General features: G+C 40.8%; 1 protein-coding gene across 1 annotated transcript; it reads right to left on the bottom strand.

Moving 5' to 3' along the window:
• Positions 1–1,831: 1,831 nt before the first annotated feature.
• On the bottom strand, positions 1,832–22,880 carry LOC143325154 (uncharacterized). The gene is made up of 9 exons (XM_076738078.1): positions 22,594–22,880; positions 21,630–21,684; positions 17,593–17,669; positions 17,127–17,261; positions 16,533–16,682; positions 15,587–15,641; positions 15,250–15,424; positions 3,427–3,497; positions 1,832–3,013 (listed from the first exon to the last, which is right to left on the bottom strand). Exons 1-9 carry the CDS (start codon positions 22,878–22,880, stop codon positions 2,216–2,218), a joined length of 1,803 nt encoding a protein of 600 aa, XP_076594193.1. The 3' UTR covers positions 1,832–2,215.
• Between the last annotated feature and the right edge of the window lie 2,560 nt (positions 22,881–25,440).

Raw genomic sequence — 25,440 nt, 5'->3', positions numbered from 1 at the left:
ATTTCATTTTCATTAATGAAAAACCTCATTGCATTGTGTAGAAGCTCTTACTGTAATCAACCAGGAGAGTCATTTATGTAGGGGAAGCAGAGAAGGGTGTCAGTCATATTCAGAGCCTCATCAACACACACACACACACACACACTAAAGGAGGCCAGTGGAGGAGATAAGACAGAATTGATGGTAACTCCAGAAATAGCACCTTGAGGATCATCACCTCAGACCAGTCAGGCCGTATGACTCACTCACACACACACACACCACCGCCCCCGCCTCCTCTGTGTCTCTTGCTCTTTCCTCTCTCCCTCTACCTCACCCTCTTTCTCACCCATGTTCTCCCTCTCTCGTGGGATGGTGACTCACAAACATATTGACGGCATGAATCCCAATTTCAACAGCTGCAGGGATGAGAGGGCGGTGAGGCCATCATAGACACCGAATTAGATCATAGTTCACACTATAGTTTCCTGCCTGTGGGAGGCACTTCATAGTGGCTTTATGCAACCTTGTTTCATGGGAAAACAGAGAGGCATAGTGACTGAATGAGCAGACATGTTAGAAAAGCACTGGCTGCAGTGCATCACATTCGAAATCTCATCCAGCTTTCTGCTTTGATTAAAGCTGTTCAAAATACAAGACAGTCACTTGCTAACTTTTGCATCTTGGTTCCTTGAATTACATTGTAGGTCAAATATGCTATAGTTGTTATACACTTTTATATTAATTGGTTTTTGTGCACATATTATTATCATGCACTCAAGCTTTCATGCAACAACATTCATCAAGTTACTGATATGAATGAGATTTATAGTGGCGATCACCGTGTTGTCATGCTACTCATACTTTTTCTTAACTCCAGCAACATATATTTCTAACATGCACTTGCCTTTACAGTATCTCCAAGGATCAGTTGGCCTAGCAACATGGACTACATCGCTGTTGCTGTTTGTGCTGGATTTGGAGCTAAAAATAATCCCACTAAGTCTATGCGTTGCAAAGGGGGTAATTCCTTTTCAGACAATATCAGCATGTACCTCCCAATGGCATATGAAGAGCTTTACATCATCGAGGTGCAACATTAAAACGCTGCGTAACATAACAGAGCAGCATGTCTTGATTTTGATAAAATTAGGAATGCAAGACTTGTAATGGAGTATTTTCACATTGAAATATTGCTTCCTTTGCTTAAAGTCAAAATTCTTTTCTTGGCTCACTATGTTTGTTGCAAACTTGCACAAAATGCAAAGTACGTAATTAAAACAGCCAAGCTGCAGTGAAAGTACAAGCTTCAGCCGAGAAAGATTTCTTGTTGCTGAACATATACAGTAAGTCCATACTGACCATATCTACTGCTGCAAAAGGTTATCATTACCACACTTAAATTATTATGTTTTGACAAATTCATTCCAGGATAAAGAGAGGACGCAAATTCTGTTTTATTAAATCATCTTGTAAAGGAGCCTAACTGTATTTTTCTCTCTTATATTCTGGTAGAAGATCAATATAAATAAACAAATATGCATTAGACAACAGAGACTACATAATGAAGGATTAAGATGTGGAATAACTTCACAAAGAAGACTTTCAAACTCTATTCATTATCCTATAACTTAGCTGGACATTCAGACACATACAGTTTGCTTACAATATTAACCATAGCTTATTATGCTTAGTTTGTATCACTTGCCTTTGGAAATAAATAAAAAATACCATACATACAAAAGTCATCTTTAAAAACAAGCTGCAAGTAAAATCATAGGTGTTAAAAGTAAACAGAACATATAATGTATGACTGTGACTATATTCAGTTTCTCAGCATCACTCGCTACAGCGCTCACAGTGTATACTGAAACAATAAAGCAGCCCAGGAAGGAGGTAACAGTGTGTCTTCATGAAAAATAGGACTGTATTACTATAACTTTTATTGCTTTGTCTGTTTCAAACTTGATAGTTAGGAATAGTGTTTTGATAAATAGCTTTTCCTGAACTTTTGATGCTGTTTTTGTCTTGACATCATTTAGCAGTCAGCCGTTCAAAGCTTCCATTACTTGCTCGACATTGGGACATTGGGTGGATTCTACAAGGCCATCTAGTGAAACAAAAAGAGGATATGTCTCGCTGTTCTGTCTGTGAATTGGCTCTGCCACCTTCATTGTTGTTGTGTTGCTTCAGCACGGCTCATCATCCGTTAACTTTGACATTATCTCTTTCTTTCCTAATCCTTCTCTTTCCTGCTTTTGTCTTGATTGTCTTTATCATCACCCTCCCCTTTCTCTCCATTTGCTGTGGCATCTTTGGGACTGGCTGAATTTTTCTCCTCTATGTCCAGCTCTGCTTCACTTTCCACCTCATCATCCTCTCCACTGACCTCTCCGTTCACCTTTCTCTCCTCTTCTCCTGACTCTTTGGTAGCTCCCTCTTTTGTTTTGCTCACATCTTCTTCCTGGTTACTGTTGCTACTGCTACTTCTGCTGCTATCATTCTCTTTTGTCTCGTTATCTGGCTGAGTCTTCCCCGGGTCGATGCTGTTTTCTGTCTCTTTCTGTTCCTCCCCCGTGTCTACATCATTAACTTGGTCCTTGCTGCTTGTCTCCATCTTTCCACCGTCTTTATCTTGCTTCTCTTCTTTATTCTTGTCTTGCACATCCTTTTCACCCTCAGAGGATGTATGGCTTCCATCCTCTTTCTCTTTGCTGTGCTGGGTTTTATCACTGTTGCTACCACTGGACCCCTGCTCCTTACTCTTAACCTCCTCCTTCACTTTTTCCTCTACCTTCTCCTCCTTCTCCTCGTGTCTTGCTGTTGCCTCTCCCTCTTTTTCATCATTCTGCTCATCATTCTCCCTCTTCTCTTCCCCTCTCTCTTTTTCACCATTTGCCTCCTGGGTTTCTTCCTTTTCTTCTTTGCTTGCAGAAGTGTCTTCTTCTGCGGTGTTTTCAGCACCAGCTTCCTCCTTCTCTCCTGCTGTTTCACCATTCTCCTCCACGGCTTTTGTATCACTGTCTGCAGGTTTCTGTAATGCAATAATGCCACAGAAACTATTGACAGATCTAAATATTTCAACAGGCATACAGTGTAATTGAATTGATTTCTGTAACTCTCCCTGTGACCTACACTTTCCTGAAAGAGTGTGCGTAATATAAGTTTCCGTATCTTAAAGCATTAACAAATGAAGGCAGCTCAGTTTTCCCTTGTTAAAATACAATGAGGCCAGACTCTGGCAATTACTAATGAAGACACATCATCATGACGTATTCTCCAGGTGTCACGAGAGCAAGAACAACACGTGACAAAGAGCCTGTGACATTACGTCAGGTAACATGCCTGCTGTGTGCCCTAATGAGAGGTGACATCAAACAGAATGTACATCTACCTCTCTTTACAAAGATGTCATTGTCTGTCCCTGCAATGGCCTATGTTATTTACCTCTTCGGCCGGCTGCTCTGGTGGGGTTTTGTCCTCAGTGTTTCCATCGTCAGCCTTTGATTCCAGGTCATCTGGAAACGGACAGCAAACAGAGGCATAATGAACGTAGCAAACAAGCAAATGTGACAGAAGCGTGGGCTGATTTTACAGAAAAGGTGGTTCTATCTTTAAAGGAAAGAAACTGATTGAAAGCACGTCACAGTGTGTCATATTAGGACACACAGAAAGTGTTTCATCCAAATGTGTGATACTGTGTCCTGAATGGGCTTGTTAGGGGCAACATATCATGAAGGTGAGTGATGGGTGTCATCCTGGTGTAAATACTTTGACATTTATTCCATCTTACACAGGCTTAAACAGACCCCTCCAGGCCAAATCAGACAAGGTTCTGACAGATTTTGAAGAGGCCCAAAAAGGCTAAAGTATCTCACATATTACAGCACTGTGTATGAATTTAGCATAAAACAACACTAAATAGGCTGTGTTATTTAATGCCACTCTTGTTACATAAAAGCCTCATGTCATCAGTTTGTTGTTCATTCTCTAATGTAATTTTACAGCTTCATTTTTTCCTTTATGTGCTGACAACTTTTCAAGACCCTAAACCCTGAATCCCTCAGTCAAAGTCCATTACATCATTTCAGAAATCCATAAAGCCTCTCCTATAAATAAGGGAGCTTTTATTCACCCTCCAGTAAGTGACTTGTTGAAATTGCACATCTTTAATACCACAGCTGTGTTTTCAGGCTTGAACAAACACAGCACAAGAGTGACACCTGTTGGCGAAAGGGAAAAACACCACAAGACTGTTCCAGGCAAGTAAACAACTTCCCCAGACAATGGAAGTGTGAGAGAGACGGCCCAAACACATTGTACAAGCAAGAAGCTCAAGGTTGTGACGGCATCATCTTTAATTATATTATTATTATCACCAGTGCAGTTATCATCCTAATAATCAACACAGGTACATTCAGGTTTATGCTGTTCAATGTCAACCATTGCTTTTTAATCCTGTACTTTACTACACACAATCATACAGATACATAATCCAGTCCAATTGAAGAGATTCCCTCAGGTCTCCACCAGCAGTGCTGATGGTCATCCCTGACGCTGGTTGCCAGTGTTAGAGGAGGTACTCAGACTGCCTTAAAAGGAGAAAGAGCAGCCACATTTTCTTTTAGATTTGAGGAAATTACTGGCTTTATCTGTTGAGGCCTTTTCAATTTCCTGATTTTTAACAAAGCTGCAAGCTGCAGACAAGATTATTCTACCCAAGACACAATGTGTCAGACAAACTAAGTAAAGTACTGATTGATCGAAAGAAAAAAAAAAGCAAATCTGCCATAATAGCAGTCTGCAAGGCTACAAGGACATATCGCACAAAGTCCACCAAAGGAAACACCTGCCATCATTTATTGTCTAAACAACTGTGATACTGTGGATGTTGGTGTTTAAATGAAGACATCACACCACAACTCAACACTCAGCAGCACACTCATTTCTACTGAAGCAATCAGCTCAGCAAGGCAGGTTTGTTGGAGTGCAAAATTAATATGAGGCTGTTTTTTTTTTTTGTTTTGTTTTGTTTTCATGTGAGCATGTGCATCAAAGGCCTTGGAGTAATTAACCCAAAACATCTTAAGAGGAATACGACTATACGCTCTGATAAACAACATAATTATACACTCGTTTCGAAACACTGGATGAGACTGAAATTTCCAATCAGAAATAAGCAGCAAAAGAGTGGGGGTAAAAAAAAAAAAGAAAGAAAGAAAGAAAAAAAAAGAACAGTGTAATTGATGTCTTTAATATTAGTTTCCCTTTCTACACACACCAGTTAAAGAAGAAAAATGATTCGGGTAGAGATTAGAAGAGTTTATGGAGACATTTAATGCATTTCAAATGCAAAACTGATTGAAGTTTAGCTATGGTGGGAGATGAAACGTTATGGTAATAATAACGGACCTCTTTAAGAATATTTTATGGAAATCGCCGGCATTCATTAACAGCGAGGGCTGAACAAACGAGCGTAAGCAGTAAGCAGTGGATGAGCCACTATGACTCCAAACATCTTAACATGATTTAAGGATGAGGCACGGGCTCATGAAAATGCTAAATCAAATTAAACACAATATTTAGAATCTCCCCTTCTTGCTCTTCATTAAATCCAGTAGATTTGTGTTCTGGCACCACAAATGGCTAGACAGTTTAGTGTATATGTGTGTGCGAGTGTGTAAATGTGAATGTGTCTGTCTCTTTTTTTCATAATCAGAACACAACAACACACACACACACACACACATTCCTTCTCACAAAAAACAGACAGTGCACACCCACATTTCAGGAGTAATGCTACATCTCATCCATCAGTGTGAGCTAAAACAAGGATGCAAGTGTAAGTGGGTATAATTACTCAAATAAATGGCTCTCACTGCCATTCTTATGAAAGGTAAAGTTATAAATGACTGTTGCTCCAGAGAAATGTAATAAAACACAACTGAAGATGAAGTGATAGCAGGTAGCAGTAAATACAATAACCCACCACTCCTCAACAAGCAAACTCCATGTCTTTCTTTACAAACACATATATTCTGCCTCACTGCTGCAGGATTTTAGCTTTAGGGGACTGCTTTGTGAAAACAAACAATTTTTTTTTTTTTTTTTTGTGATCTGCGTCTCGGCTACATACAGTAACATTGTGCAGCATTGCTTTGATCTGTGTTTCCATTTGATGTGCTCATCCAACTCGGGCAGCTTGAACACACTGGGGGGAATCCAGTGTGCGGTTTACACCAGGTAACATGATGTAAATACTATCCCATGAAATATGTATGGATTATATTCATCAACTGAATTAATAAAACAACACTAAGTATCACAACAGAACCAGCCCCCTGTTGCTCCGTGTGCTCAGATGAACCCTGAACCTGAACTGCACTGTCACCAAGAGTTTTAAATTAAAGTCCCGGCACAGCATAAGCAAACGGGCACATCTTCTCATTCCTTCTCCAGGATATGTGGGATTGTTGTTAGTCTTGTTTACAGAAGTTGTAGTAGTGACTTTTAAACTCTGCAGGGAGCTGGGTAATTAGCATGTGAATAAAGCTTCTCCTGTGTTCGGCAGAATGAAAGAGTGACACTGAAGACTGTATCACTTTATCTTTTCATGAAAAGCCTCTAATTACAATGGTAAAAATGAGACAATGTTGATGTGCATTACATCAGTGTGCTCTTCAGACCTCCACTGCAGAGCTGGAGTGGGCAACCATGTCTCGCAGAGACTTGCAGGGCCTAATATCATGTTTAAAAGCTTTTCCACTCCTCCAGGAAGCATTTCTGAATGAAACCCATACAGTGCAGTGCAATCAAGTTCTCGACTCCACAGGAAATCTGTAGCAGACCAGGGCATGAATACATTTTTTCAATGCAAATGGAACCATGAATAGGTTTATTAAGGATGTATGTAGCTTTTAACAGCTGTGAAGTCATAATGCTGCAGAAACCCACTGTTTCAAATGTTGTGCAAAATCATTTACTGCACTTTCTCTGAGAGCTTTAATGTCATTTTTCAAGGATTAGAAGATCCCCAGTGCTGTGACACTTCTGGGAAAACCTACTGAACTGAATAAAGCTTTGCAGAGACCACCAGAAAACTCAAAATTAGATCTTAAAAACAAACCATCCCATGATGGGAAACACCTGTTTTATGCCTCTTTTGTATGTATTCCGCTTCTTGCACTCACTGTGCAAACTCCTACTGACCACCCAACATCCACAGAAGATTAATGACAGCTGAGTGTTTAGCCTGTGAAATGAAAGGAATGCTGAACAAATCTCAATCACAACAACTTCATTGAATACACATTTTTATTTCATCCTCTTTGCTGCTGTTAAGCACCATAAGACAATCAGGCCGTATAAACCCTGATAAGCATACTTGGAAGACGTGTTCTTGGATATGCATTAGATGCCATGGTCAATACTATGACTCTGTTCTTTACTGTTTGAAAGCCACTTCTGAGAAATCAATGGCAGTGCTTGTAGTTCGACATAAATACAAATCACTGTTTTAACACACAGCGTGTTTATGCTTATAAACCAACACATGGAAAAATCGTTGACATGCCCTCCACAAGCCAATTCTACTTTCAGTGGATTAGCTCTGCAGTGTTAAATAAACACTCAAGTCTTGACGTACTACTTAATGTACCTAAATCACTCCACACAACTGTCCCCATATATCGCCACACAGTACAGTGTACTGCTTATTTACACCCAGCTGATTTAACCCACTCAGCACATGGCTGAGTTATGCTGGGGTGTAAAACAACAAGGGTAGCAATGCTGAATGGTAATTATGAAATGTTGCCACTCAGCAAGTGCGCTCCAGTCACTGACCAGGGTCTTGTTAAAACATTTAATGATTGTGCGGCTGGCCGCCACGAGAAAGCACCAGTTGGTATTGAGTTTATAGCGATGTGACACCCAGCAAAACAATCCAGCTGCATTGTGTAAAATGTGCAGACTTGACGTTGTGCTTGTTCATCTGTTGCCCTCTCTCTGTCTCTCTGTCATGCATACACACCATATATTTTCATATAACTCATAGGCTTAGAATGCAGAATAGCATACTGTGATGCTATAAAGAGAATTATTAGTTTGCCAAAAATTTTACACTCAGCAATCTGCCATATCACAGCTGAACACATCTTTTGTAATGCTAATGCTTTGGAAACACTAAATTTACAAAAATTCGGTATATTTGGCATGCACAAAGATACGGCTGTCAGCTTCCTCATGAGAGCACTTGTCCAGCCCCTGAAGACCAGTTTCAGGAGTGCTGAGGACAGCAGGTCCCTTTGTGACAATGACCAGGTTTACTGCAGACATTTGGGCAACCCGGTCTGCCAGGAACTGGAACAATTCCGTCTTGTTGTCATTATGCCTTAGGACGTTACGCCAAATGGACGGAATGGTGTTCTTGTTTGTCACCTTACATCTCCCTTCCTGGCCATGTTGGGACTTGGTCTCAGCTTTGAGGCTGGATGGCCTTAATTGCCTTAATTCTGTACTTACAAATGTGGAAATGGCTCCATTGGATTCTTTGGCCCAAATGTATGTGCACACCAGAAAACCATGTGTAAATGTTCAGTAGTTGCCTAAGTATAAATACATTAAATTAATGGTGGCCATCTTGGATGCCATCTTTGTAACCAAATTGTATGTTATGACAATAATTAGAACAAAACTCATGAAGCTAGTTATCAAGAGACTTTTTTATCTTAAAAAAATCCATTAGGCAACAATGGAAAAAAAGAAATAAAGCAAAATGTGGTCAGGCAAGGCAGCCATCTTGAAAAATGACCACCATCTTGGATTTTTGTGTGGCCAGCGTTATTTTTGAAAACAGTGGACCCTGAAGAGTACATGTACCAAATTTCATGCTTGTATCACTATTTGAACGATTCTTGTGAAATATGCAATTATCTGCTGTACTATACTGAGTTATATGGGAACTGTAGTATGATTGTAGTATAGTTCTTCAAAACATCTTGTATTGTGTGTGGGCAGAACATCCATTGCACTAAGGTTTTTTCAAGATACATCTGAAACCATGAATTCTGTACATAATGTTAGTGTGTAGTTTGTCAGGAGAGTAGAAAATGCCTCTTATCTGCTGGAGTGTGCAGCCCTGTGCTTAAGATAGCTTTGACATTAAATCAGAGGGAAGCTCTGCTTAACAATGTTGCAGTCAGACAGACAGAGTAATATTTATAAAGGTCATGGCTTCAGTTAAATATTTTAATCATTTCTGGAGGTTGTTCTCTCTCTCACTTTGCTCACAGTTGCCTGAAATGTTATCATCCAGTGTCTTCGTGATATGGCTTTATTTGGAGTGGCTAATCAGAACAACAAAAAACAGAATTGTATGCTATTCTGACAGCTAGTTTTATGTCTTCGAATTAATAACATTCACAGTGGTTGGATATTTGCATTTGGAAAATGATGCCGGTGACTAAAATGGACGCGGACTGAAAACAAATATTATGTCTTAAATTCAGTTTCTGTTAACACGAGCAGAACTACTTACTTTTGTCATTCGTCATCTTACATGTGCATTGTGCTGATGGGATTTATGCTTTTTTGCAATGTGATTCCATGTTCTCTTTGCACTGTAAACTGCATTATTTGGACTCAAGCAGAAATGTGCAACCTCTGAATATGTATGTGTGACTGCATAATAACTGACACAGATGAACACAAAGCACTTTGCTCTGGCAACTTCAGATGTCCTCCTAAACCCGGCTCCTACACATGATGGAAACTCAAAACCTCCACAAATGTCAGATATTTACTCTTGCCATTTAGGTCGTATGTTAAAGGCTGTTTCGGTGTCTCAGGCTGATACAGACCCTGCAGATAATTACATTCCTACCACAACTACTCCAGATGTACGTCTACCAGCTCAACTTAAAAAAATAAGTAAAACACGCAAAGCAGCCTAGATTAAAAGTGACAGAAATGAAGAAAATTCATGTCATCGAAAGTGTCACACGTCAGCCTAACCCTATACTTCACATGTCACAGCCAGCACTTTTGTATGTCACAGCTGAAACACTTGTTAACAGATTAATGTGGCAGATTATTGCAGCTACCCTGCTCTTTAATCCAGTAATCCTGCATCAAAGGGTCATGAAGAACCTTTTTCTACTGTCATGAAAAGGGAGAGATGAAAGGAGAGGAAGAATGAAGGAGGAATTGGGAAGGATGGCCGTGTTGTCTGAAATGTGACATACGAGCGTGCACATGACACACATAAAAACAGGCGCGCACGTGACACACATAAATATTTTTAACACAGAGCACTCAAACCACACTTTCTGAGAAAAAAAAAAAAACTTCCTCTAAATGTTGCCATCTCTGATCCTTCGCTGCTGAGCTTCTTTTTTGTCATAGGCACACGGTTTAAGACACACTGCCTCTTTATGAGCACGTCTCCTGCCTCCCAATGCTGTTTTGAACCCTATTTCACTCTGACAGGAATTATAGATACATATGCTAACAGGGCTAATTCCCCGAGGGAGCATCACATTTTATGACACCAGAGGCAGAAGGTTGATCTGCTTGGCTGGATGTCTTGTGCATGTGGAAAGGCATGTATAAACACACACACACAGACATGCTCACATATGCAGCAGTCTTCATTTCTCCCGCAATCAAACTGTAGATAATACTAAGAATGATGTTTCCAGTTGGAGTTTTTTTTTTTTTTCTTAAAAAATACCTCAACTTAAAACTTCCCTGACTTCAAATCAAACCCCCTTCAATAAAAATAACAGGAACAGATATAATGGGGAGGCATCATGTAGCGTAAATTGAATTGGCTCCTGCTACATTAAAAAGATGGAGCCGAGTACATGAAAAGGAGCCAGCAGGCTACTCAGAACATAAGGTTCTGTGTAAAGAGGATGTCCTTGAGGTTTCAATGCTAGCGCTGGCAGAGTGATGGTACCTGGGTTATTGAGAACTCACCATCTCCAGGCTTAGAGATGTGAAACAAAGGGCACGGTGAACCTTACTGAGACACAGAGAAGGCACAATAAGATACAAAACTGCTCTGTGGGTGTTTGTGTGTGGAAGAACACAGGAGGAAGACCTTACGATGTGTGTGTCCAATTTGCTGTTGTAAAATCTACAATCCAGTGAAACTGCTTTCACATTTGTTGAAAAGCTCATTCTTCCCATATTGCTGGGTTTCAGGCTGCTGAGGCTGCATGAAATCCATAGCTGGCAAAAGATTTCATAACTACGCGTGTGAAAACCAGATTGATTTGCAGCTCTTTCAATCATACTGTGTAGGTTGCAATGCATACAAGGCACTTACAGTATTGTGCCCTATGATTTTCTGCCATTGAATAAACTTGTATTTTAAGGAATTAACTTGATCAAAAAATGATGGCTGCAGGTTGCTTGAATCCTCAGACAATCACTAAATCCACAATATCGCCAGTCCCTAATATGAAGTTATTATCCCAGCTCTGCAACTGTGACTAAAAAATTAAGGATGTAAATACATCATGTTATACGTGTAACTAACTGAACTACAACATGCTTATCTGTGCCAAAAATCCACTGTTATCATATGTCATTTCCATTGTGTGAGGTCAAAATTATCTACAGGGGGACAATTTGCCTATTTTGTCAGATACCAATCAAATTGAGAATAGACCTTACACACACACACATATTATTTTGAACATCAAAAAGCCCTCAATGGTGTGCCCTCTCATTAATGCATGTACAGAGACATATACTACTCATGTAAGTAAATAATCAGTAATCAGTAAACACGCTTCCCCCTCTGTCTTCCTCCTCTCTCTCCTCTTGTCCATACCTCTCTGCCTGTCCTTCCTTCTCGAAGCACAAGGCTCTTTTGTTGATTTTCAGAGCAGCAATTTGGCCCCAGCAAGGGGCAGAGGCAAGTAAAATTCTGCTTTGATGACTCTAAATGGAGAGATTATCCAAATGAAAGGCAATTATCCAAACTCCACCCATCCCTTTACCCTTCAATATCTCTGGGCCTTTTTATTCCACCCAGTGCTCATGCTCCACCATCTCAAGCTATTCATCATATTCACCACTTGATTCTACCTGTACTCCCTTTTTCCTTTCTCCTTCCTCATTATGTTCTCCTCCCTTCATCATCACAACCTTTTATTCCTCTTCTTTAACCTTGTCCTTTATCTTCTCTTCGCTTTACATCCTATGTCCCCTCACCTGTCAAAACACATCCTTTCCTCTTTCTACTGTCTTTAATTCTTGGCTCTTTTCCCATTCCTGCTGCTTCTCTTTTTACTACTTCTTCTCTCCTCTCTTCTCAAGGGAGCAACTGGTCACAAAGGCCCTTTATGAAAGAGAACACTGATAAACATCCTATTTCTATTTTGAGGTTAGCAACAACTGTGTGTTGGTTAGATACAACCTGAACATGAATGTGTTTTTGAAAGCAGAAGCTAACACCGGCCGAATTGGACCAATAATTTACCCAATTTAAGCTTCCATGAAGTAGAACTGCGTTGGGTGAAGCATGCGACAGGCAATGTGTCTTGTTGGTTAAGTCTTTTAAGCCCAATGTCTTTGTTATATTCAGTTCAAATTCATTCCATGACCTTTGCTGCATGACTTGTCGCACTGCCTCCCCCTTGTCTTTGCTGTCACTCACCACTGTGTTCACTCTAATGAAGCAGAAAAGTCAGAAGCTTTACAATACACCAGACAGAAACTGCTGGAGTTATCCTCAGTCTGGCTCTCAGCAGCTGATAGACAGTGAATAATGGGGACTGGCGTACCGACACACACACGGACACACACAAAATCTAACCTCCCTGTCACAACAGAGTCATTCATTTTCTCTCAATACCTTTCAGTCCATATATCCCCCCCCCACCCCCTCCCTCTTTCAAAAACACATTTATAATGACAGGACACCTTTATAATAATCTTTTGTTTTTACTCCAGTGTTCCAGCACACCAGAGATCTGAAGTGTGGGTTTCATGCTGTGTTCTTTCCACAGCCTCTGCCAGTCAGCCAACTTTTTGGCTGTGCTCCTTTTGGCACCAGAATGGGATGTGTTTACCTCATATCCAAGCCAGGGCAGGATTTCCCAACAGCAACATGACACCAAAACCACCTCTGCGCGGTTGTGAATCACGAAACCAAGACGATACGAACACTGTGTTCCTATTGAGACACTGAGCTGGACAAACACATGCACAACACTGAACTCTGCTACTAATGGGCACACAACTCATTTGTTTTTGGTAAGCCAGGGGGCAGCTATGATTTCAGCCCCTGCTTGCTTTTGAGAAGCCAAATGTTCAAATAACATTTTTAGCATTGATTTGCTTTGGGATAGAAGATGAACAGAGAGAGTGAAGATACCTTTGGGAAACCTCAACCTAGTGATCTTCTAAAAAGTCTGTTCAGCACTATGGACAGAGACGGGCTCTAACTGCCGTACAGAGACTACGTTACAGACACTACAAGCAGCTACTCATCCAGACAAATCAGAAAAAATATTAATTCTTGTAAACATGACGCATTGGAAAAAGACTTCATAGGTCAAACGGTGAAGGCTGCATGAGAATGTGATATGTTCTCAAAGCCGTTCAAACGATCTTGTCTAATGCCTTGTCTTGTTTTCCGAACTGTCTGTCTGTTAATTCAATCTTGGGTCAATGTCACCCAAGGGGACCAATAATGCGACATGTTTTTTTTTTCTGCCTGTAATGCGACATGCCACGCAATCTAATGCACCGAGGATTTTGAGGGTGACATTACAGGTTTCAAATGCACACGTGCACACACAGACACAGACAAAGGCACACGCACACACATTCCTCATCCCTCTCTTTTGATGCAAAATGCCAGCTCCCCTGAACCACAGACACAATTCTCCACGCTCCTTCGGGCTTCTGCTGTCAACTCTCCTGCCAGACGAGGAAACGGGCGACATCTATCATGAGCCACAAGATGACGTAATGCGGTTCATACTGCAGTAGGCTTTACAATAAGGTCAGAAGTAGTCTGCAGAAAATCAAAATCCCTTTTACTGTAAAATAACAAGAAAAGGCTCTTCATCCCCTCTCATGCTCTGATATACAATGCATATACTATTCATGGAGAGCATTTGTAAAGTGTCCCAGGGCAAAAAAACATCTTAATGTTCAGAGAAGTGCCCACTGCCAATGAGCACAGAGTAAAGACTAACTGGAGATAAAGAGGTTCTGCAGGACATTATTATATACTGATCAGAGGCCCGGAAGATGACGTAATGTGTTTCCTGTAAAAGTAGTTAATGTCATCATGCTAGACCTACTTTCAACATTTCTTGCCATATTTTTTTTTTGCAGAGCAACAGTGCCACTGTGTGGACATTTGGGAATGAAGCAGGTTACATAAGATTTCAAAGGCCATGCATTACATCATATATCTGTATATCTTACAATCTGAACTGTGTATAAACGCTGTTTGTGCCACATGCCACATTAAAAGGCCAGACAGCAGCTTCAGCGTGATAGTGTCGTGAGAAGTGTCCTTAAGAGGGAATATCTTTTGAGTCAGCCACGTGTCTTTTCAACAGCACGAGCACATGCAACTACACATATATGCATACACCCACCTGGATATTCACTTTGTCATGGATTCCTAAACAGCAACACACACACATACTCCCACTTTCAATGGTGTATGTATAACTAATAATAATAAATTATAATAGATAACTGTTTTAATTTTTAACCCTGTTTTACTGTGTAGCCTCTGGGTGCTGCCAGACACACATACTGTACACTCCACTAAACTATATACAATTAATGCATTGTTCCCTGTTGGAGACCCAGGAGGCCTGCAAATATTCAATCAAGGTCAACCAGTGAGACAGGAGTATGACAATGCATGAAAAAGTGTCGGTGGTTACGACACACATTGAATGTCTGCATTTAATTATTTAATAATTCAGACTCTCTAAGTGTTTTTTTTCTTACAAAAAAATCCACTATAACAAGTTATTTTGTTCCGTTTTTTGTCATTTTTCTTATACTGCTGTTTTCTTTTTTCATCAATGTCATTCAACAAAACTCACACACATACACAAGCACACTTACAAGAGCCACATTACCATCTCCTGCCTTCTGTCTTTCAATATGGTGTTGTTGAACGTCAAAAGCCACACTGTATTTGTCAGGCCTGTTTGAAATAAGTCGGTACGCACTAAACATATTCCATTATAATCCATACCGTTCTCTTTCTTTCTGCATTACCGTTGTCAGAGATGCCGAGGGTCATGCTTTGCCCGCTCCTCTTCTTCCTGAGGGAGATGAGTCTGGCCTGAGAGATCTCTCTGACAATGGAGGACAGGTGGTCCTTGTTGCCATTGTGGGCTGGAGGAGAGGCCTTAGAGTCACCACTGTCACTGCTTCGGACCATTGACTTAGTCTGGAGGAAATAGAAGTCTATTTCAGTTGAAGAGAAACTCGGTAAAAGTATATAAATCACAAGAATACAAACAAAATGTTGAGAAGTTTTTGTTTTTTGTGAGCACTGTAGAGAATGCAAGCTACAAATATGATTCATGTGAAAGGCGTATGCCATTCTTACATTTCCATTTTGCTTGGAGAATCTGTAGATAGGCGGTAGAGAGTAAGCTTTCATTCTGGAAATGAAACAGACAAAAATTATTTTATTATCATAAATATGTGATGTGAAGTGCTCGCCTTACAACACTGATTTATGAACTCAGGTTCCTGAAATTAGCCATGTAATTTTGTCAACCCCAATAGAAATAAAGCGCATCTGAAAATGAAAATGTGGAGGTTTTGACTCTGGAATAATCAGTATGCTCCAATTCAGAAAAAAACTACTATAATATGGAAAAGCCTGTTAAATACTGTGTGTTTAAGACTTTTTTTTTTGCATGTGCATGTAAAATGGTACATATTATACATATTCTTGTTGATTTTGTTTATTTCAGTAGAATGTACACATTATTTAAACATTGCAGTATAGAAGGCTCAACTTTTATTCACAGATTATCCATTATTAATATATTTATCCATGATTAATATATTTGGTGCTGAGGGATGTTGGTTTAAAGACATTTGAAAGCAGATATTAGGCCTGGAGGAGTGATTACTGTCTATACTGGAACACATACAAAAACAAACTGAACAATCTTCAAGACCCATCTCTGATCACCATGGTATTGCATTTTTAAATTTCCATATACAATGTGGATCATTGGTCAATGACGTTGATGTTCAACACATCCTCATACCTAACGAGTGAACAGGTCGACTGCCAATGACTCCCAAAATATTTCACCTTTGGAGAGTATCAGCAGCCAGCCTTTGTCCTCACATTGTTAATGCTGTGAAACAGCTGCAGTTTGCTCAGGTTTAGGCACCCTTACAGTACTGCATATGAAAACATAAACAATATGCACCCCTGTTGTCGGACAGATATAATGGCAGGGCAGTTTTTTTTTCATATTTTTTGTTCAGACAACATGTTACTCATAAAGTACTTTCAATGGTGCAGTGCTTACCCGTTGACCCTCCTTGTACCTCTGGGCTTGGTGAAAAGTAGGTCACTGTAGGGCAGCTTCTTAAATCTTTCTCTTCCCACAGCCACATAAAGCTGACCACTCTCCAGCTGATTCCCATCAGTCACCTGGTGCCCGTCATAGGTGTAGAGACTAGAAAACAGACACAAAGTCAAAAGCCCCAAGGTTTCCATCATGTGTTTGTACCAGTTTGGCAAAAATCCCCCCTTACTCATCATGTGGTCATTTGATGACCAAACACTGTTTTGTTGTGTCTTCATATTGTGTATTACTATTCATATACCACAAGAGCAAAGATATTCATTAATCACTGAAGTTAACATTAGTAGTGTGAAGGACTTTGAAGACAGTCATTCATGTTTTCATTTGTATGCAAATATATGCAGCTACGTGCTAGAAAATCGAACGTGATCATCTGCCATGATGGAAGAACATGTGGTGTTAGTTTGAAACTTCTGTCATGTATTGCTCTGGAGTTTTTTTGGTCAACAAGTAAAGACAGAAATTATATCCTAAAGTATGGAAAAGCACAGTCCATATGTGAAGCGTGAGCATATATTCAGTTTCAAGCTGTACCTTCGAACACCCCCCAGGACTCTCAAACCCATCTTCTCTGTGATCATCTCTAGTATTCTGTCAAACTGGCCAAGCATCCTCTGGTGGATCAACAGCCTCATGGCGGGGTTCAAGACATCGCCATTTGCTACCACACTATGGAAAGAACATACACAAAGCAATGCAACCACTTTGGCAGAACTTTGACACAGGCTGCTTTACCTCGTCAAGTAAACTCCTCTGTTCAGTGAAGCCAAGGGTATCACTTAAAGTTCATGTTTCCTATGAGTTCAGGAATCAGCAGTCTGTGACATTATCTGCCACTTGGGTACACAGTCAAAATCAGGGCTGAGAGTTACATACATATTATATATTATGTTTGAAAGAAAGCAGAATTGAAGACATATTTACATTGTATGAGTGAATCTGAAAACTATAGGCAAGGCAAAAACAGTGAAAATTGTTAAACAGGAGAAACTGAACTTACAATATTGTACATGGCTCCTTGATGGGTTTGAGGAATCGAGCTGACACAATGATTCGATTGGGTGGCAGGGGTTTGGCCTGGAAAAGAGGGATAAAAGAGTAAAATAGGTCAAGCAATATGAATAAGAAGAAGAAGAAAGATTATGTAGCACACATAAACATCAGGTACAGGCATTAACACTAAAAGTAAATGGGAAAATGCATGTGTGTGTGTGTGAGCAGAGAATGAACAACAAAGTTAGAGGCCTTTTGCTTTGGAGACGAGGACAAGGACAACATATAAGATAACAACTGCCCATATAGCTGCCCATGTCAGGGGAGTCAACAGGACTAACACTGTACATCCTCAAGAGCCAGACCTGCTTGGAAAATCAGAGCCAACAGGAGTGGTAACAGTTTGATATAGCATTTAAATGTGTTTATTGTAGACAACAATAATTTTATTCATTTAAAAATCAATCCACTTTTCAGTAAAGCATACAAAAAAAAGACTGGGTGATATCAAAAGCTTTACCCCTAAAGAGCTATTGTGCACATGAAAAGAATTTGTCCCTCATCTCTGTGACAGCAAAAGAATGAGCCCTTAGTAATCCTCTGAGGTTGTAAGGCTGCAAAGAGTGAGCACTGCAGGTCCTGTCCCATAACACCTAGTAACCCACTGTGATTCTAAGGCTAAGATTTGGATCCTGGGAGAGAGAGTGAGAGAGCGAGATAAGGGAGGAGATATATTAAAAGTCTTCTGGGGTCTGTGAGTGCACCGTGGCAACAGAGGTGTGCAGGTCAGAAGTAGAATGAACAAACTTACTTCATAAAACAAGGTGCAGGATGTTTTCAGAGGTATATCAGTAACAAGGCATCTGACTGCATCAACAGAGAGGTCCTCATAACCCAGAGGATGACACAACACAAGTTCATTGAAATAATGGAAATTCCCAAAGATGCTGCTTGTTCAAAGCAGGCTATTTCACTTCCATTTTAACCATTGCCCTTTTATGTGTACTGTAAACCACAGAGACTACTATGCACCACATAATAACCACAACAAGCCAGTAACAAACAGAAACAAGTAAGGCGAGGCTTGGATCAGTCACTTGGGAGCTATTAGAAGTCCTAGATTTGTTTTTCTATTGACAAGTTGCAAAAAACATCACTTTGCACTGTTAGTACTAAGCTTCCACTGATTTAGTAGATTAAAATCACATAGCACAGCAGGTACCTTTAAAAGAAAACCAGGACCAAGGAAATACCATGTACTTTCAGTGCAGCTCATACACTTGAGATGCAGCTCCATTAATAAGCAAAGTTAGTGATAATTCATGGTGCAAGGACTTTGTGCATAGCTGGTGGTGGAAATGAATATATTTTGATGTAACTTAATCACTAAATTGACATACTAACATCACTGTTTATTGACCCAGCTGGTTTGGGCACTGCATCAAGTGGGTCCCCTTAAGCCAACCCAATCAAACACAGAGCAACAAAAAAAATCATTCTAAGGTGAAAGGAAGTGTAAAACAATCTACTACGAGCAACAAAATAAGCATTTCTTTATAGCAGGGAGGATTGTCAAAAGGTAGATTTGTGGTTCTGCATCATCACTCCTCTCCTCTCTGGAGTACGTCAAGCTTGAACTTCATTGGTGTCCACATCTCCAATGATCTGACCTGGTGCATGAATTCTTCCATCCTGATCTAAAGGCGTGACAGCACATTTACATCCTGCAGAGCCTTAAGAAAGCTCACCTGTGTCTCAGGAAAGTTTGTGGATTTTTACTACAGTACCAACGAGAGCATACTCACCAACTGCATCTCAGTGTGGTATGGCACCTGCTCCGCATCAGATTATAAACCACTCCATGGGGTGGTGAAAACTGCCCAACGGATAATGGGCACCCAATTGCTCACCACTGAGAACATCTACGATGAACACTGCCTGGGCAGCATGACAAGTATCAGGGATGCGCTCCAAGGACTTTTACTGTCCTCCCATGAGGGAGGTGTTGCAGGAGCCTCTACTCCTGCATCAGCAAGCTGAGGAAGAGCTTTTTCCCTGAGCCTGCTAAACTGTAACTGTACTGTCTCAGTACCTTTTACATCATTCAGATTATTACATACAACTAACTACATAGAATCTGTCTACAGTATACTGTACATAGAACCCCCATATATCCATGCATTACATATTTGATATATAACACATAAATACATACATTTACATATATACGCTGCTCTCCACTGTCAATAACACTGTACATACTGTAAAATATAGCATCCCCTATGCTGTAGTACTTAAGTACAACACTAGTACTGTAGTAACTTAGACCTGAATCTAACTATAAATAATACTCTTTCGTTTGCTCTTTTGGTTAGAAACTAACTGCATTTCATTGACTTTCCACCTGTACAGTGCACAATGACAAAAAGGTTGAATCTAGTCTAATATAAATAAGCCTTATACTGAATGGTACATCTCAGGCAGTAACCTTCCTGTAATTAGTCCTTCCTATAATGCTCCAGAATCAATAGGACAAGAAACAAACTTGCAAACTTACAAACCATTCAGCCAGCTAAGAGTTCTCGTCAGTAATCGACACAATCAGGCAGGTTAAGTGGTGTAGTGATGGTGAGGTAGGGTCCTTGTGGACTAAATTGGCTCATTTTATGCTTGCAATGTAATCACAGGAACAGCAACAAGCGGTTGAGGTTATCTGTGATTAATATGCTTCTTACTAGCAGGCGATAAGGCAAAATCAAGAAAACAGAGCTCTGGTTCTCTGGGCATGATTAACATGTTACAGTGGTCCAGCAGGACACACAAAGCCAATGCTTCTGAGGTTTTGGTCAGAGACAGAAGACAAAGAAAAAATGGGCTGCACACTTGTAGTAGAAAATACCCTAATAAAGACCTTTGGTGACCCATTGTTTTCTTTGACTAAAATTTAGCATGTCGCACCTTTACACATATTTTTTTCCTGTATTATCCATTGTTATGGTTTATATCTGTGCCCTACCTAGAATAAAATTTAGTATTAAAAAACAAACTCTTGCAGTTCACTTTCAAAATAGATGAGCCTGTGGGTGACCTGACTTTAAGCTGCTCTCGTTTTGGCTGTGACTTCATAGCTGGTGATTAAAGATGCATTGAAAGGAGGGATGATTATGATCCATAAATCAATAATGCATGGCTATTGAGACGACAACAAAGTGATTCTTCACAGAGAACAATAGAGAGGAATGCCAAACATTACACCTTGCTTAAATGATCTTTCTAAAACCTTTACACTGTGGGTGGGGGGGCAGGTGTGCAGGGCTGATGTTCCAAATCCTCATGTATCTTGCATTTAGTGGCCGTTTCAAATGTTGAAAAGTTGGATTACGTAAGGATATTGTAATCAAAACCCTGCCTCGAAAACATAGCTGGTGAGGGTTTCATTAATCTCTAAGGGCAAACGCAAAATAAATCAATAAAATAAAGCCAATTCAAACAATGTGTCTATGATTACCTCACTCTCATGTGGCTACTACTGAACTGAACTTGTACAGCTGAAAATTCAGCTGCTCAGCAGAGACTTAGAACTGGATTTCTGTCATGCATTTACGAGCTCGCTGTTAAGACATCATCCAGGCAACAGTGCATGAGTGAATTCACAAGTGAGTGACAAACTGAAGGTACGTTCCCATCAAATAAAGTGAGGCCACACATGTTTCTTATTGCAAAGCTAAAAGGCTTCAAGGTGGAGTGGAACCTGAGGATCTTCTCTGGCAAAGGCATGTGAAGGTGCACCACACCCCTAGGCTGTCTGGATGGTTGACAAGACTGTAAATTATGTAAACTGGTTCCATTTCTGCAGATTGCATTTAAATGATGCCAAAGATTGACAGATACAGAGTTCCAGGCACAGCTATTAGCAGCTATATCTTCATGAAGTGCCACAGCCATTCAACAGAAGCTCACCTTTCTTGGCTGACTTGACGCATGAATGGCTTCCTAACAAAATGAAAGAGGGTTTGCTTTACTCTAGCAGCACTTTTGCCTTACCTGCATTGGAAGAGTCTGCATCATCCTCTTCTTTCTTGAACCAATCTGTTGGTAGCTACAGACAAAACATAAAGTGAAGTAAGGCTATGCTAATCATACACAGCAGTTTTTAAAAGAGGGTCTGTAACTCACAAACTAAGAAATATTACTACAGTTTATCAATTAGGATTGTGAATGTGCTGGCATGTTAATTTATAGTAGAAGATATGCATCATGTTTTGTTTGCTGCTGCCTGTGCTGCCACAGCACAGATAAAAAGTAACATCTAGAATACCCAGACTGATTTTTAACACAAATCCTCTGGGTATTGGAGCAACAATTGGTACGCTGTGACAGGGACAACAGGATGGTGACAACTGAGGTGCAGCAGAGGATATATCTCATACCTCCATCTTTCCCCGGAAATGTGAAAATACCTACATCAACGAGTGTGATGACAGTATACAAACCTCAAGGCTCCACAGTACAATCCCACTCAACTGCTTCACCTCTGCATTCTATGAATAACTTGCTGCACAAATCTCATTATCTGCAGTACAAGTTCACTTATTTTTAGGCCATGGCAAAGCACACTTGTCTACAGTGCTGATCTCATCTGCTTCAGCACTCTGAGTCAGCACTGGTGCAGAACTGTTGAGTCACATAAACTTTAATAATGACTCAATCAACAGGTATGATGCTCAGTGACTGCATTTATGTATGTCGAGAATGGCTTAGTTGATTGACAGCTTGATTGTGGAGCCCACTTAGTGTCTGTGCAGTGCATTTAAACTGGGAATCTAATGACTTAACGGTAATTACAACTAACCAGCGTGCGTACCTGTAGGCAATATATGGGATAACCCTGCTCACATTAAGTTGTATGTCGTTACAACACTAGTACACATTCTTTAGGCTTAGTCGCTGTGAGATAGCTCAATTGAAAACAAAATGATTATTAGGCCAAACGTTAGTTTAGTCTTACTCCAGTCGTTTGAATCTCTCTCTCCCAGCAGCGACGTACTGCTCCCCGCTCTGCAGGCTCTCCAAGCATTCCACCTTGTGGCCTCCTCTCGGCGTGTAGATGTTTCTCACCGCTCCAAACGGGGCTTGTATCCCGCCGGTCACCTCCCTCAGTACACTCTCAAAGTTGGACACCCTCTTTTGGTTTATAACAATCCGGCGAGCCTCGAAGTAAGGATCACCGTTTCGGAACATGAAAACGCTCTTCACGACGGGCTGTGACAGAAAGTTTGGCTTCTCCGAGCTCATCGTTGTGCGTAAAAGTAGGCTGGCGCGCGGCGGAGAGAGATCTTTGTTATAATAAACTTGCGACAGGTTGATCCCAAATGCGAGACGAAACCATGCAGGCCATCATAATGTTATTAGAGCTGGTCCATCCTGGCCAAACGTTTCGGGTTGACTGGACATGAACGGAGAACGCAGGTCTTCCAGGTGATCAGCAGTTTGGACACAAAGGCGTTCAAAGCAACTCTCAGTTTAAGGAGGAGGTAACTTAAGAAAAATATGGACACGTGCATGAAGCTGGTGTGTGGCTGGGTTTTAAATGACAACCATCCAGAAGTTTTTGCAGAATCTCAATCTGCTACGGTGCTGAGTCCTCCGCTTCGCGTGCACCGCTACGCAGCAGGTGGTGTTAGCAGCCAGGCGCGTCTCTGCAGCCTCCCCGCGATGCAGGCTGGGCATCATGGGAGCTCATCTGTTGGGAGGTATCTATGGGAACACGCTGCTGCTCTCTCACCGATTATCAGGGACCTCACACAGCCGTAATCAACAGGCAGTCAATCATTAGATGAAGAGGAAGCATGGACTTATTCCATAAACCGCACACTGTCAACGTGTAGGAAACATGAGCAAAGAAGCGGCAAGAGCTTTCTGAGCAGAGGAAATAAAACTGTACACCACAGTTCAAAACTTAGAAGGTGCGAAAACCTCCAACAGCCACGCGAGAAAGTTAATTGGGTATCAAGAGACCAATTGGAAACCCGTGTTGCCGGCGACATCCCGAAAGTGGCACAAAAAACATGTTTGTTTTGTGTACTATATTTGTGTCGCATAACAACGGGGACATCTGTACTCTATGTTCTTTTGCACATTATTGTCAAGCGGCGCGTTTCCCGTTGCAGCAATTAAAAGCCAGAGGAATTTATAATAGAAGTGTGTGGATTAATTAGGTTTTTTTCATCCACTGTCCTTAATGTAAAAACATGTAACTATTATCCCCCCTATATGAAGCCATGAAATATTAGATGTTATTATTTATACAGTAGTTGTGGCACAGTCCAGCTACCACAGCCTGCAGTTTCATTTCTGTGAATTTCTAAGAAGATGTCTGCTGCCAGACGGCCAATAATGACCAGAACCTCTTCTTACCACTTTCTCTCCTCCTTCACCTTATTGTCGTCATGACCTCTTTCATCATCAGCGGCAATTAGCTGCAGGAGGACATTGGGCGGTGCTGGGCGGGGGTGCCATAAGGTCGGCCAGGGCCAAGAGCCTCAAATAAACTTCAGTATAAGAAAATCATTAAATGACAAACATGATGCACAACAATAATCGCGCTCTGGCAGCTACAACTTCAACTACCCCTCTAGATGTCATTCTCCCTAGAGCCCACCTGATGGTGCTAAAGTGCAGGAAGTAAAACTGTTCAGCAGGAGAGCATCCGCAGACAAATCATTTCTGAACATACACTGAAACTCTGTAGAGTGCTACATACAACACACGAGCCTATCTGTATCAATAAGGTCTTGTGATTATTACACCTTATAATTCAGGCACTGTAAATACGGTCTCAGTTTCTGAAAATGTTAGTTGTCTAATGTAGCTCTGCGCTCTGAAATCTTAATTACAACGTAGTTACCTCAGAGCTCTTTGCATGTGGTGCTTCATTGTTCTGTCCTCCCTCCTCGCCTACATATCCTTGTCTTACAGGTCGCCTTGAGCAGACTCTTCCCGTCTGTCAAAATGATCGAAGCTGAATTAAAATATTAATACAGAAGAGTGCAATTGATATATTGCCAATCACCTACTGTTTAGAAGCACAGACAGCCTGTCCTCAAGAATTTCTCTGTTACCTTTAACTTAGTGGTGGCAGTAAGCAGACTGATGTCTCGACAAACTCCTATTTGAGCCGCAGGGCCTTTGAGCTAATGAAGAGGTCAAAATGTATAGCAAGGTGGCAGCACAGCAGTGTTTTGCTGGATAGATGCTCAGCAGCAAAATGCGATCATGTTTATGTCACTTATTTCTGAAATTGGGCTTTCTGTTTCTAAAAATGCAGCTGTCCTGAAGCTGTTATACTATAGACACTAGAGAACCACGTAGGCCTAGGATTAAGGACACTTCCCATACCCTGACATCCTCAAAGCTCTATGCATATGTGCATTTTTATATTATCTGTCAGTGTTTGCAATATGTGTATGATTCATTTGTGGAGGTTGACCCCTGGGCAGGGTTGTGTGCATGTTTCTCCAGCAAGTTCTGTATCTTGTTAAACTTTGACAAAGATGAGCAAAAGATGTGTTTTCTTTTGGGACTCAGGCATGTGGGTGGTTGCATGGACTTGCTGACTGTTGTTATGTGTTGATGGCAAATGATGGGATGATTTGCAAAAATATTGTACATGGATAGGTGTGTAGTGCATGCGTTTTGTCAGTAGAGGGCAGTGTACAACAAAAAGACAAGCCACACTGGATAAGCGCACAGGCGCACACATAGATAGACAGACAGACGTTTAAGATGGATTTTTTTTTTTTCTGCAGTAAACAAGTCTTTGAGTGCAATTCCACTTTAAAATGTTTGCTTTTCG

The sequence above is a fragment of the Chaetodon auriga genome, chromosome 8 (genome assembly GCF_051107435.1).
Source record: "Chaetodon auriga isolate fChaAug3 chromosome 8, fChaAug3.hap1, whole genome shotgun sequence".
In the NCBI taxonomy this organism is placed as follows: domain Eukaryota; kingdom Metazoa; phylum Chordata; class Actinopteri; order Chaetodontiformes; family Chaetodontidae; genus Chaetodon; species Chaetodon auriga.
The sequence above is the reverse complement of the archived record's forward strand: the minus strand, read 5'-3'. Positions and strand labels throughout refer to the sequence as shown.